Source organism: Cheilinus undulatus, linkage group 9 (assembly GCF_018320785.1).
Source record: "Cheilinus undulatus linkage group 9, ASM1832078v1, whole genome shotgun sequence".
NCBI lineage: Eukaryota > Metazoa > Chordata > Actinopteri > Labriformes > Labridae > Cheilinus > Cheilinus undulatus.
The window spans coordinates 48,285,110-48,298,674 of NC_054873.1; the positions used below are offsets into that span (position 1 = coordinate 48,285,110).

Genomic DNA, 13,565 nt, shown 5'->3' on the forward strand with positions numbered 1-13,565 from the left:
GAGTGTATTAGCCTGCTGGAGTTTGCCCAGCCTCATAAAGCCACCAGCATGGCTCCCAGCTATGTTCTCATGCATTACACACGGTCATAACAGCTTTATTCATGTGCATGATAGCACATGGACTATGCAGCAAAAAGAGCTTTTGTGCACTTTTCTCTCCTGATGCGTGCTTACTGCCTGCTGAGTGTCTGCCCACCCTCTCTGATGAATAATGTAACAAGTGGTGAGTGGTGTGGGAGGTAGAGAGGAATGGCCTCTCCTCAAAATAGACTCCAGTGCAAAAGCAGAAGACTTAAACAGAAGCACACACTCAGTTATGAAACATTTCTGATAGCAAAGAGCCTGGCAGCCTGCAGTCATTTTAAATAGGACTGCAGAAAGGAGAAGGGAGCAGCCAGGATTAGAAATAAAGTCAAACAATTGATGGAATAATAGGGTGGCCGGACGAGCAGCACTTCAGAGATGTCTGCAGGGAGAGGGTCTGTTTTAGAGAGGTGTGAATGTGTCACAGCTGTGAGAGAAGAAGAGGCATCAGGAAAAAGACTGTATGAGAGCGTCTGTGCGCTGAGGTTGTCCTGGATCACCCCTGGAGTGAGCAGAGCAGGTGAAGCAGAGGCCGAAACAGGCGTGCAAACAGCAGCCCGCTCTGATAAGGAGCCTCCGGCCACTGAGCCACGAGTGGACACTTCCTCACACCTCTGTCTCTCGCTCATCCCCTGATTTCACGTGTATGTGTGCAACCAGAGCACATGGTACGGTAGCCCTGAAGGTCAAATGCCAAAACATTTTATAAAATGCAACAAGCTGCTGATCTCAACCATGTTTTGTGCTGCTTACCGGTGATGGACCGCGATTAGTCCCAACATTGGTGACATGCTCAGTTGAAATACATCCCTCACTCCATATAACATCATGGCCGCACTAGGTATTTCAAGGTCAAGCACAGAGCACAGAGCACAGCTCTGTGTGCCCACCCTGAAGCGTTCTTCTTATTTTGTATTGAGGACCAGTGGCAGACTCAGGAAGCTTGAGGAGGCAAAATGATAAAAAGGTCACCTCCATATACCGTGGGGCACCAGGGAGAAAAAAGCTGTAAGACAATTGTTATAAGTTTACCCAGTCCTGAGGAAATGATGGCACATGGTCCATTTACTCAATAACTGCACATGTGCCATAGAGGGCACTTTTCAAATTTGGCTTCTCACAGGGCATCAGTGGAAATTCTTCAACCTTGGTTTATCTTAAGGGTACCAATAGGGTCAACTTTGTTTACAGAGGGCAGTTCGTCAAATTTTGTCCTCATAGAGGGCACCAAAGTGGGCAATTTATCAACCTTAGTACATTAAGAGGGCACCAAAGTGGGCAATTTATTAACATTAGCTTATTTGGGGGGCACCAAAGTGGGCAATTTATCAACCTTTCTCCATTTAAAGAGCACTAAAGTGGGCAATTTGTCACCCTTTGTCCATTGAGAGGGCACCAAAGTGGGCAATTTATCAACCTTTGTCCATTGAGAGGGCATCAAAGTGGGCAATTTATCAACCTTTGTCTATTTAGAGGACACCAAAGTGGGCAATTTGTCAAACTTTGTCCATTTAAAGGGCACCAAAGTGGGCAATTTATCAACCTTTGTCCATTCAGAGGACACCAAAGTGGGCAATTTGTCAAAATTAGGTTATTTATAGGGCACCAAAGTGGGCAATTTGTCAACCTTTGTCCATTCAGAGGACACCAAAGTGGGCAATTTGTCAAAATTAGATTATTTATAGGGCACCAAAGTGGGCAATTTGTCAACCTTTTGCCATTCAGAGGGCACCAAAGTGGGCAATATATCAACCTTTGTCCTCATATAGGGCACCAAAGTGGGCAATTATCAACCTTTGTCCTCATAGAGGGCACCAAAGTGGGCAATTTGTCAACATAAGTTTATGTGGCGGGCATCAAAGAGGGCAATTCAGCAGCTTTTGTCCATTCAGATTGAATTAAAGAAGGCATTTTCACTTCTTTTGTTGATTAAGAGGGTCCCAAAAGTGGTGATCCCCCACTTCTCCCTCTGAGTCACTATAGTGTTGAGGACTCTGGTCAACAAAAACTGCAATCCAGTGTTTTGGTTTTACTGATTAATTTCACTGACTATTTATAACATCTGACAAGCATCGGCCGAAAAGGCTGTATTTTCTCAGCTCATTAAACGTCACAGCAAGGTCGGTTTTGGATCGCCTGGCTGATCCCGCCTTGCATTCCAGACCAGAGGGTGGAGGTTATGCACTGAACAGCTACCGCTGTTAAAAGAGGAAGAAGAAGAGGATCTGTCGGGGTATTGTTTGGGCACAGAGAGTTCACCACCAGCGGTTTTCAGGTAGGTTGTCATTTCAATTAAAATGGCAGTTAAAAAGTAGTTTTTCATAGATTTGTGAGAATTTGTAGTAATTATTTGGCTGGAAAGCGTCTGATGACGTTGTTAGTAGCGTGGGTTCATGGGAGTTGTTTTCATTCATCGTCTGTTAAACGGCCCCTGCAGCTCAGGATACCCTCAGTGTACATGTGTATGAGGTTTTTTTCATACCCAAATATCAGTCAAGGTCTCCTCTCCAAAGTAAACAGACCTGATGGCTGCAGGTACAGCACAAAAACTCTGGGTGGTGGGGCTGCGGAGCTGATGAGCTGATGCTACCTTAATTTGTTTTTAGTTGGGGGGGGGGCCATGAGATTTTTGGTGGAAGCCAAATAATCTGCACAGATCTCCTTTAAAATAAGTAGATCCGGTCATTAAACTGGGTTAAAGACACATTAAAAGTTGTGTGACAAAGCCAGCAGTGCTGTATTCTGAGCTGAAGAAAATGATGCAGGTCTCATGATGACGTGCGATATGTTTATTAAAATTACGTGCTCATTGTCTTTTTTTTCCCTTTTGCAGGCTGCCAGAGGAAGAACCGGGTGCTGCTGTTATTGCTGTTGTTTATTGTTGTTGTTTATTGTTGTTTATTGTTCACTGTATTGTCTATGCTGGAGATCTGTAAATAAAGTTTCTTAACTTGAATTCTGGCTCTTCATTACAAACACACATGAAATTGGGTGGCTATTTTTCAAAGTCAGAATTGTTTTTCACAAATAAAATAAATAAAAAAAGGTTGCATGGCTGAAGTTATATCTGCAGAGTACCCTGGCGCTACAGCTTCAATCGTTCAGACGTTGTATGGTGGTAATTTTAGATTTAATGCCTACGTCTCAGCGACATATTAACAATTAGCAAACGCTCTCCAGAGGTGTTGAAAGTATCCACATTCATTACTCAGGTAGAAGTATAGATACTAGGGTTTAAAAAGACTCCTGTAGAAGCTGAAGTATCAACTCAAGCTTTTTACTCAAGTAAAAGTGTAAAAGTACTGCTTTCAAAACTACCTAAGGTATAAAATTAAAGTAATGTAAGGGGGAAAAATGCCATTAAGGACAAAAGCTTAGGCTGCGCTACAGGGGCCTATAGTGCTCGACCCCACCTCCCCAAAAAACATTTTTCTAAAGGCCAGAATGACCATAATGTTATATTAAAATGTTAATGTTGAAAAATTTGGGATGCACCCATTTCAGCCGCATTCATGCCCATTGAAAATGAACACATTTAGTACAATGCCAATACATTCAAGAACCACATACGTGAACTACTGAGCATTAACGTGTTTCATGGAGCAGAAGATATGATGACTAGTTGCCTATAAGTATTGGTCTTCTTGGCTACCAACCTCCTCGCTGGTGATTGGTTGGGACATTTCACTCCAGTTCTCTTGAGTCTCTGCCACGGACATCTTCGTACTAGGCTACATACGTCTGATATTTCCCTGCTGGAGTGTGACGTGATTTGTGTCGTGCGCAGGTGCGATGGATAGCGTACGAACCAATAGGGTGTCGGATGGTATTATGTTTATACTTCTCATCCAACCACAATCAAACTCACTCTATCCGGATGGTGAGATTTATCTGGATAGGTTTTTGTATTTTTTTTAACGATGACGAGCAGGAATGAAAACAAGCTGAAGTGAAATAGGAGTAACGAGGCTCTTTTTAAAATGTAAGCAGTAGAAAGTACAGACAATTGTGTGAAAATGTAAGGAGTAGAAGTAAAAAGTAGGCTGAAAAATAATTACTCCAGTAAAGTAGAGATACCCAACATTTCTACTTAAGTAAGGTAACTAAGTATTTGTACTTAGTTACTTGACACCGCTGACGCTCTCCCTATGACATCTTGGCGATGGAACTTAATATGTCGGTCCAACATCGGTGCGACGTCTGTGTGCTGTTTGAACGACTAACCCCCGTCTGTAGCTACACACTGTCTCACTCCTCGTAAATAATGCATTATTATAATTATACATAGTTTTCAGACCTGCCACAACTGATTTTGAAACAGGATTTGCAAGATAAATCTGCCCGATGATGCACAGAGAGTCTGGACAATCCCTCTGCTTTGCAAAACAGTTTGTTATAACACAAAACTTTTCTCAATGCAAAAAGTCCATGAGTCACAAAAACATATGAAGAAGAGTAACCAATCAAACAAGCTTATTTTTGTGGATAAAATTGTCTAAAATGCATTTTTTTTCATGAAACACAAACATTTTCATTCCATGTTTTTATGTAAGGTGTGATATTTTTGCGTCTCGTGGGATGTTGTTTTGGTGTTTAATGAACTGTTTTGTTGCAGATGGCCACCGTACCACGGTCCTCGCTCTCCCACTGAGGCTGATCCAGTCTAACTTTGTGCTCTGGGCTTCCTTCTGCACTTTGAGGGGATGGTGAACGGATAAACGGAGCTCAGGTTCCTGAGGAGTTGCGTTAACGGCGCGTTAACGGTGCCATGTGTTGGTAAGAAATCGGTGCGCACGTTTGGAGCCTCATCAGATTTCTGTGCATGCACTCAGCGGAGAGTCTTTCCACTCGGTGTGCTAGCAGCGGGCGCGTTGCTATTTTTAGCAACAATGTTGCGGTGGAGGAATCAATCAAACTGGGGCTAAAACAGTGTATTCATGACAATCTGCTGCAACCCTCTGAGATTCCTATCTGAGCTCAGCGGGACGTGCGACAGGATGTTGCTTGTGTTCCCAGCGTACAGCAGCTGATGCCAAATGATGCCTTTTGCTCAGATGCTCTCCAGGAAAGCTCACCGGCGGACTGCAAACTTTTGCACCATGGATCGTCTCTCTGGCACCAGTGGCTGCGATGCTTTTGGGACCCTGTGTAGTTTTTTCTCTTTTAATATTTCTAAAGAACACAGCAGTTTGGGATGTGCATGAGAACAAGTGGATGATAAAGAAGAAAGGAGCGCTGTCATCTGGAAGGAGGCGTTTTCTCATCCTCTTTTACTTCTATCAGGAGGGAGCGTATTTCTGCTGGCTCTTATGGGAATTAAGCACTCATCCCGCTGCATGCTCCTCAGGAGAAAAATGGCGGATTCTGAGAGCAGTGAGGTAAGACACCTTTGATTTCCCTCACTAAAAACGACAAAGCTCAGTTTGTCCCACAGTCCTCGCTGCGTCCTGCAGCATGCGTCCTACCTGTAGTAGAAGTTGCATGTCGGACTGAGAGCAGGGCTGTCTGGATGAAAGAGACCCAGTGTGACTGACGGGCTCCATCCATGAGGGGATGTTTACTAGCAGATATAAGAAGAGGATTTTTGTGCTGAGCAGGCGCCAGCCGAGAGAATATTTACAGCATCAGTCTTCTGCTTTTATTTTTAGCTCTGGATGTAGAAATGTTCTGCAGAGGATCAGCTGTATGATTGCACCCTCACTTCAGGACGATAAAAGAATACTCTGCCCTCTCTCTCTCTGACACATATAATATGCTAGAATGTATTAGGGTGTCAAATGAAGCAGCTTGGATGATGAATATGCTGCAGGCAGAGAGCTTCCCGCTGCGCTGTCCAAGGTGCTGCAGCACTGAGCACACAAACCGGGACCTGATGAGTGGAGCAGGAGGTGAGCTGAAGGCTGGATGTGCCAGCAGCTCACTGGTCTCTTAATGGGAGCTCCCCAGGGTGCTGGGAATCAGTTTAATGCCCTACCTTTGCAGCCCCCTTCTGCAGGATATGGTGATGCAAATTGTGTGATCTACATTCTATTGAAGAGCTCATTTGCTTTAACTTCTCTCTGAGGTGTAAATTCACATCAACAGGAGCGGAGAGGGATGCTAATTCAGGCCGGAAGTTTGGCTCCTCTGTGCATGCATGAACCACTAATGAAGTTTTTAAGCACGGCTGCAAGACGTGCTATACATCAGTGATGTTCCTAGGAGGGCAATGTGGGTTTAGTTAATAAATTTAGTTGTGGGTTTAAATGTAAACCATCACTGTTTTAGTTGACTAGTCCAGGGGCGTAGCACGGGGGGGGGGGGCTGGGGGGTACTGATAACCGGGACCCCCAGAAAGGAGGGGCCCTTGGGAAGCCTGCCATGAAAAGTGTGTTTTGATTTATTTTTTCTTCATAATTAGTGACATTATTAAATCAAAAGTGACTAAAGCAGTGATCCTCAACGCCTATTTAAGCTGGCTTTTGCAATTAAATGCCACTTATTTCCTATTAACCCGCCTTTTTTCTTATTTTTTCCCAGTTTAGTCACTTTTCACTAATTTTTCTCCACATTTTTGCCACCGTTAACTCATTTTTTTGTCCCTTCCCACCCATTTTTGCCACTCTCTGCCCTTTTTTTTGCCATTTTTCTCCCAGTGTTTGCCAATTTTAACCCATTTTTGCCACTTCTTTTCGTCACTTCTCACCCATTTTTGACACTTTTATCCTGCTTTTTGCAATTTTTTGCCCCTTTTTTGCCACTCCTCGCCCATTTGACCCTTTAAAACTTACCATTGTGCAAATCCACCAGGACATATTCTTACATTTTTACACACCGTAGTGCCATTTTTGGGAGTATGTTTGCTTTACATCAATATAACCCTTAAGTCCCAAGTGTTAATAACATGTATTGACTTATGTCTTAACTACTACAATAAATTGCTTAAAAGTGCAATAAACAAACAAACAAACAAAAAAAGAAAAGCGTTTTTGTTTTTTTCACATATATATCAAAATACAGAAATTGCACAGCTGTATCCCTCAAATTTGTAAATGTAAAAAAGTTGCACCACATTCTTTGGAACCACAGGAAATTTATTTGGAGTCTGTACATAAGTTGCTTTTTGAGATATAGTCAGTTTTGTAACCTGTAAAAACCCGAGCCAGATGAGTAGTTGGACTCTTCATCCAACACTGTAATTAGTTTGAAAGCTTAGCGCCAGCCTCTAAAACTGTTTGGTACTGTTTGCAAATCCATAACTACACATGTGTGGAAGTGTGTCAAAGGTGTGTGTGATGGATGTCTGGTGTGTGTGGGTTGTGAGTCTGAGTGTTTTTGTAAAAAAGTAGGAGTGAAATGAGAGCGAGTGTGTGTGTGTAGGCTAAGTTCTTCAATGTATTCTGCAGAAAAAAAAAAAAAAAACTCCTGGGAAAATACGCCACTTCCTGTTGTTGGGGTGGGGAGCCTATGAGGTAGGGACACTTAAGAATCATGTGACAGGTCATGCCCACAGCGTGATGATGTTTATTTCAACGCAGGAAGTGCTGCAAACACCCGTGGTCTCGTTTATAAAAATTTTTATATGCATTTTATTGTGTACTTTTACAACCCCATCCCTGCAATGAAAAAGTGCTCTGAAACATGGTGAATGTGTGAAATGTTAGCGTAACTCCTCAGGTTTTATATGCAAAAAGAATGATCGATCTATCTTATCCGGTTTCAAATCTACTGCCAATCAAAAATGGATCTGCTTATCGTAGCGCTACGCTGGGTTCTACAGGGTTAAGCTACCTTTTGCAATTAAATGCCACATTTTGCCCATTTTTCCCACCTTTCTGATTTTTGCCCAGTTAAGTCACTTTTCACTTGTTTTCTCCACGTTTTTGCCACTTTGGGATCGTTTTTGCCACTGTTAACTCAGTTTTTGGTCACTTCCCATCCATTTTGCCACTTTCTGCCCTTTTATGCCACTTTTTATCTCAGTGTTTGCTGTTTGCAGCCCATTTTTGCTACCTTTAACCTATCTTAATTGCCAGTTTTCACCACTCAGATTCTTGCTCTTGCAAATGCATTTTTCAACAGTTTGGCTCTTTGGTTGAGTAACACTGGACTAAATGAATCGGTCAACAGACTGAAATCTGCATAAAATAGAGTAAAATACAATACTGCTCCTCCCTTAAAAATGTCCAAATGGTATATAATAGTACAGCACTGCGAAATATTGCAAGTAAATTTAATTTAACCATAATAAAAATGTTGCTCATAAATGGGGAAATTATGTTTCAAAATGCATCAAAATGCATAGATATTTGTAAAAAAAGACTCATTTGTTGTTTGTCTCACTGGTTAAGGGGGGCCCTGTGTAAATTCCTTCTGGGGGCTCAAAACCCCTAGCTACGTCCCTGGACTAGTCTTTAGTGAAGACAGCACTCTTGTTATGCAGAGTGTGTTTAGTGTAGCAGTGGTTTATTGATGATGCCTGGAGCAGGAGCAGAGTGAAGACATCATCTGCAGTTTTGCATTGTTGCTTTTTTTCTCTAGTGCTGAGAGAAAGTGTGTTTACCCCTCACTGATTTCTCATGTTTTTGCATATTTGTCACACCTTAATGTTTCAGATCATCAATCAAAAAGTCAGAGATAACTGGAGTTAATGCAAAATGCAGTTTTTAAGTGATGATTTCATTTATTAAGGGAAAAAGCCATCCAAAATCCTTGGACAAATGTAGAAGAAGTCATTGCCCCCCTCATTGAGTCATGCATTAACTGTAATTAACCAAATTTTTGTAAAGCTGTCAGTCACACCCAGGCCTGATACCTGACATGCTAGAAAGACTGATTCATATTTCTTTTGCATGAATATATTCCACATTCATCTGAAGAGCTGATATTTTATATATATATTATACATGTTTAGAACAATCACCAGTCATTTTTTGAGTCTAGGACTCTGGGTGTGCAAAACACAGTGCAAAAGATAACAATATACATAGGCGACAAATAGTGCAAATAAAGGTGGAAAAATGCATTCTCAACATTCTCAGTAACATATTGTTATTGCACATGACAGACACGCACAAATGCCACTATCTAACGCAATTTTTTGAAAACAAAACACCACTCTCGCTCGCTCTCCTTTTACTCTCTTCCTTCACTCTCCTTTCTCACTCGTCTTCTGCCAAAGCTGCCGTTTTTGCGGTGCTGTTTGACATTACTGTGATATATATATCCCACATATCATATATTGCTGGAAAGCACCGATTCTCAGCTCTCTGTCAGAATTGGAATTTTTTAGATTGAGCAAACTTTGGAGAAGTTACAGTGTTGAGAATCCGTGTAGCGGTCTCGCGATAATTCTGGTGTTTTGCTATGAATGCCCACGTCATATGGTTGTGAGTAACGTAATGAACCACCATCGAGTACCATGTGCGCATGCACACAATTCTCAGCTTTCCAACACCGTTGGAATTTTTCTGATTGGACAAACTTTGACAGAGTTACAGTAATAATACTCCAGACATATAAAACAGCGCCGGTCAGTAGGTAAAGAGTTAAACTGTTGCTATTCAACTGATTAAAATGTGTGTGTACTACATGCCAGTGTACTGACATCTATCAGCAGGGCCAATTCTCCTGATACTGATGTTGAACTGCTGCACTGGAGCATCCCTGCCTTAATGTTATATGATCACTCTGTTGCACTCGTTATCATCTCAATTTAATTCTGCTACAGAGAGGCGTGCTCACTGTTAAGCCTACAGGCCGTTTTGTTGGATTATTAATAGCCAGGCTACTTAGCAAGGCATGCTGGGTATATGTGGACTAACCTGCTCCCTTAAGGGCAAATATGTCTCTTACTTTGTGTCATTTTAGTGCATCTGCAACAACAACCTTCTCTTTCTTATTCCTTCCCTGCTTCACCTTTCCCTTGCTTGCAGTTGCTGATTTCATCATTTCCATTGGCTAATAATGTTGTCGGTGCCCATCGAGCAGCAGCAGGTAGCTTTGTGTCCCAGGAGGGCTGCTATGACATCAGTTTTTGCAGACAGCAGCTGGGACACTACAGCGACTTGCTGAGCACAATGAACCAACTGTGAGAGTTGTACTCACATATAAAGATGCATGCATGCAGAGAGGTCTGTTCACTCATTTGCACTGATTGCTCACAGCTAAATAGACCTCCAGGAAATGTCCTGTTACTCCTGGAGGATATACCTCACCTGCTGAGGTTCAGTTTTAAAAGTAAAACTACCTCAAACCCTAGGATCTACATTCTGACAAATAAAGTTCCCAACAATGTCTTTCTGAGCTTAATATTCCCATCAGCACATGAGCCTGGTGTTTTATGGACTCCTCTGTGTTCCATCTGTATTCACAGAGCGACGGCGTGCTGAAGGAGCTCGCCTGATTCACCTGCTTTAAAGATTCACGCTCCCCGTGGAGTTCCAGACAAGCACCATGTTGCTTCATTAAACATTATTCATCAAGTGAAGTTCCTTCAAAGTGAGTTCATTTACGGAGAGAAGGCCTCATGATTTTATCACTGCATCCCCGGCTGAGGGCGGCGGCTACGCGCTGCATTAGAATGAGAGGACTCTGCTCTGCGGATGGATGGACGTCTGACGTCCGCTGCTCTCTTGCTCTTTGTGAACATTTGTGTTCTCTTAAGTGCTGTAATGGCAGGAGACCAAAGTGATGCTCTCTACTGACTATAGGAGAACTTTTCCATGAGGGGATTAATTAGAAAGCTCTTTACAGAAGGCCGTTAAAGTCATCTATACGGGGCCTTTCACCGGACATGCATCAAAATGAGAACTCAAACGAAATGATAGAGGATTTTACAGAAACATGAGCCTAAAATCATTTTAAAAACAGGGTTCTAAATGTTTGGACAGCTACAAATATCAGATCAACCTGTCTTTTTGAAATAAAAGGCTCTTAAATGATCCAGGTAGGGAACTACTCTATAGGTGAGCCACTGCAGAACTGTCTGATATTTATTCTTTACAGCTGCAGCCTTGACACAAGCTCTATTCTATCTGTCCTCACCTTTTACATTTTAGTTTCAGCTTCTTTGCTCCGGCTGTGTTTGAACGAATTGCCACTGAAACGGTTTTCTCACACGCACAGTGAAGACAAACTCAGTCAGGCCGTATTTTTACTAATAAGCATACTTTGAGCCTTCTCGCTGTCCTGGCTGACTTCAGGAGTAACCTTATAGTCGAACAGCTGTGGGATGACCATGTCCCTCTCCGATGTAACGTAAGCTGACATCCTTCTCAAATAACTTCCTCACCTCGGTGCAGAGGTGAGGATTCTCTCAGAAATAGACCCACAAATTTGATAATACGTCTGAAGGGTCGGACTCAAGGACGCTGCGTTTCCACCTTGTGTGTCTGTGAGAGTGAATGTCAGCTCCTCCTCTGACCAAACTCTAAACCCTTAATCACAGCCGGGGGCCTTTCTCTGTATCTGCTCTGTAACTTTGACAAAATCCAAATAGATCTGCTATTAAATCCGTAATCACTTCTTCTTCTGTGGTGCTGCCTCATAATTATTGACTGCTGGAGCCTTGGCTGGGGGCCAGCTGTTTATCAAATCCTCCAGTTTTATTCCTCTGTTGTATTTCTTATATTTGGAGATGTCACATTTTTATTTGCTGTCTTTAAACTTGAGAGTGAACAAACATTAAAACTGAGAGTGGTGTCAACTGGATGTTAATTTCTGAGCGCCCTCAGAGGACGGCACATAAAAAGTGATTATAAAAGTGACATCTCGGTTAAAGCTGCGACATTAAAGCCTCAGTGATGATTGAAATATTTAGAACATACGTAATAAAAACAGGTGAAAACATGCCGTAGAGAGGGAGGGTCTCCTCAGAGCAACATCACAGCTCTGCAGAGTTTGAAAGTTTGGGTTTTCTTTAACTACACCTCCACAAGGCAGAACCTGTGGAAGCATGATAAGTAGATCTTCTCATAATAAAACTGACTTTTTATCAATAGTAGGTTATTCTGATGGATAATTAACAGTTGGCTCATAAAAAGACTTTTCTACAGATGCTAAACCATCGATAACATTTATGCTGTGTTCACTTATCTCTACCTTCTGTCTGCTACCATCCAAACTCTTTCTGGAGCCTTCTAGAAGACATTGACAAACACAGCTCTCAAATGTGCAGGATGAATTAGCTCAGTACTTGTCTTTTGCTCATTTTTGGTCCATTTTTGTCCTTCCCCAAACTGAAACTTTTTTTGTTTTGTTTTTTTTTGTACTGTAGCTAAGCCAAGATATTAAATGGAGGTTACTGTATTTGTTTTATTTACTATTTATCCACCAGAAAAAGCCTCATCATGATTGAAGTAGCTATGTATGGACTCGGTTTGGTGCCTCTGAGTGAAGCAGCTCACTGGTAGGGATTTCATGCCTCGCCCTCATAAGTGGGAGACTCACTACGAGATAATTGTGACTATTTAGAGCAGGGTTGTCAAACTTAAGGCCCTGTGGCCAAATCTGGCCCGTGGTACAGTTATACCAGGCCTGCAGGATCATTCATTTTTACTATAACTGGCCTAGCGGTATGAGGTCTGCAGATTTCCTCTACTATAAAAATGTAATTTTAACCTAGATGATTTAAAATATCCTTGTTAAGTGATAAAAACTTAAAAATCAGATTTAAAAAATCAATTATGTGTTTTCATTTCATACTTTCAATATTGCATCTCAGAATCATGACCTAAACCTATGATTTTGAATATCTATTACATATTTTAACCGTTTCAATTCATAATTTTAACTTTTATCATATATTTTGACCTTTTGGATTCACAATTTTAAATTTTGAGTCATAATTTGACCTTTTTAACTAAATATTTCAAATTTCATCGCATGTTTTGACCTTCCAATTCCTAACTTTGGCTTTTAATCTCATATTTTTACCTGTTAGACTCAAAATGTATGATTTGAACTCATATTTGACCTCTTAAACCCATGACTTCATCTTTCTATCTCATATATTTACTTTGTTTTGACTTTTAATAATGTGTTTTTACCTTTTGAACTCATTGAATCTCAGAGTTTAAGCTCTGAAATGTTTCATTTTGACTTTTTTTTTTATTTCCAAAGGGTTTTTTGCCAATAATTTATCACTGGTGAAAATGAGTTGACAGTTTATGGTTTAATGTGGACCCTGTTAGGCCCTCAGCTTAGACCTAAATTCAGAATCCGGCCCCTGCTGTGATTGAGTTTGACACCCCTGATTTAGGGCGTGATTGCCCCAGTATCTCAAAAGTCAGAGTCTGTTGGTCCTTGGTCCTCCCAGTCTTGCTTTATTCTTGTGAGGCCAGATTTCCCACTGACTCCTTTTTTACAACTCCTCTTCAGTGCATCTTTGGGTATCGCTTGCAAGGCCATGTGTGGCAGCTGGGCTTGTTGCATGCTTTCCCAGGCCTGATCCAGCTCACCCCATACTGGGTGCCAGGGACCTGGTTGGCTGGACCAGACGT

At 41.7% G+C, this 13,565-nt stretch overlaps 1 protein-coding gene across 1 annotated transcript in view; it reads left to right on the forward strand.

Annotated features, from left to right (window-relative positions):
* The first annotated feature begins 5,093 nt into the window (after window positions 1-5,093).
* Window positions 5,094-13,565, forward strand: part of LOC121515372 (protein arginine N-methyltransferase 8-B) — a 70,850-nt gene continuing 62,378 nt past the window's right edge. The window contains exon 1 of the mRNA XM_041796093.1: window positions 5,094-5,462. Coding sequence (XP_041652027.1) covers window positions 5,394-5,462 — 69 coding nt within the window. The 5' untranslated portion in view covers window positions 5,094-5,393. The remainder of the gene's footprint in view (window positions 5,463-13,565) is intronic.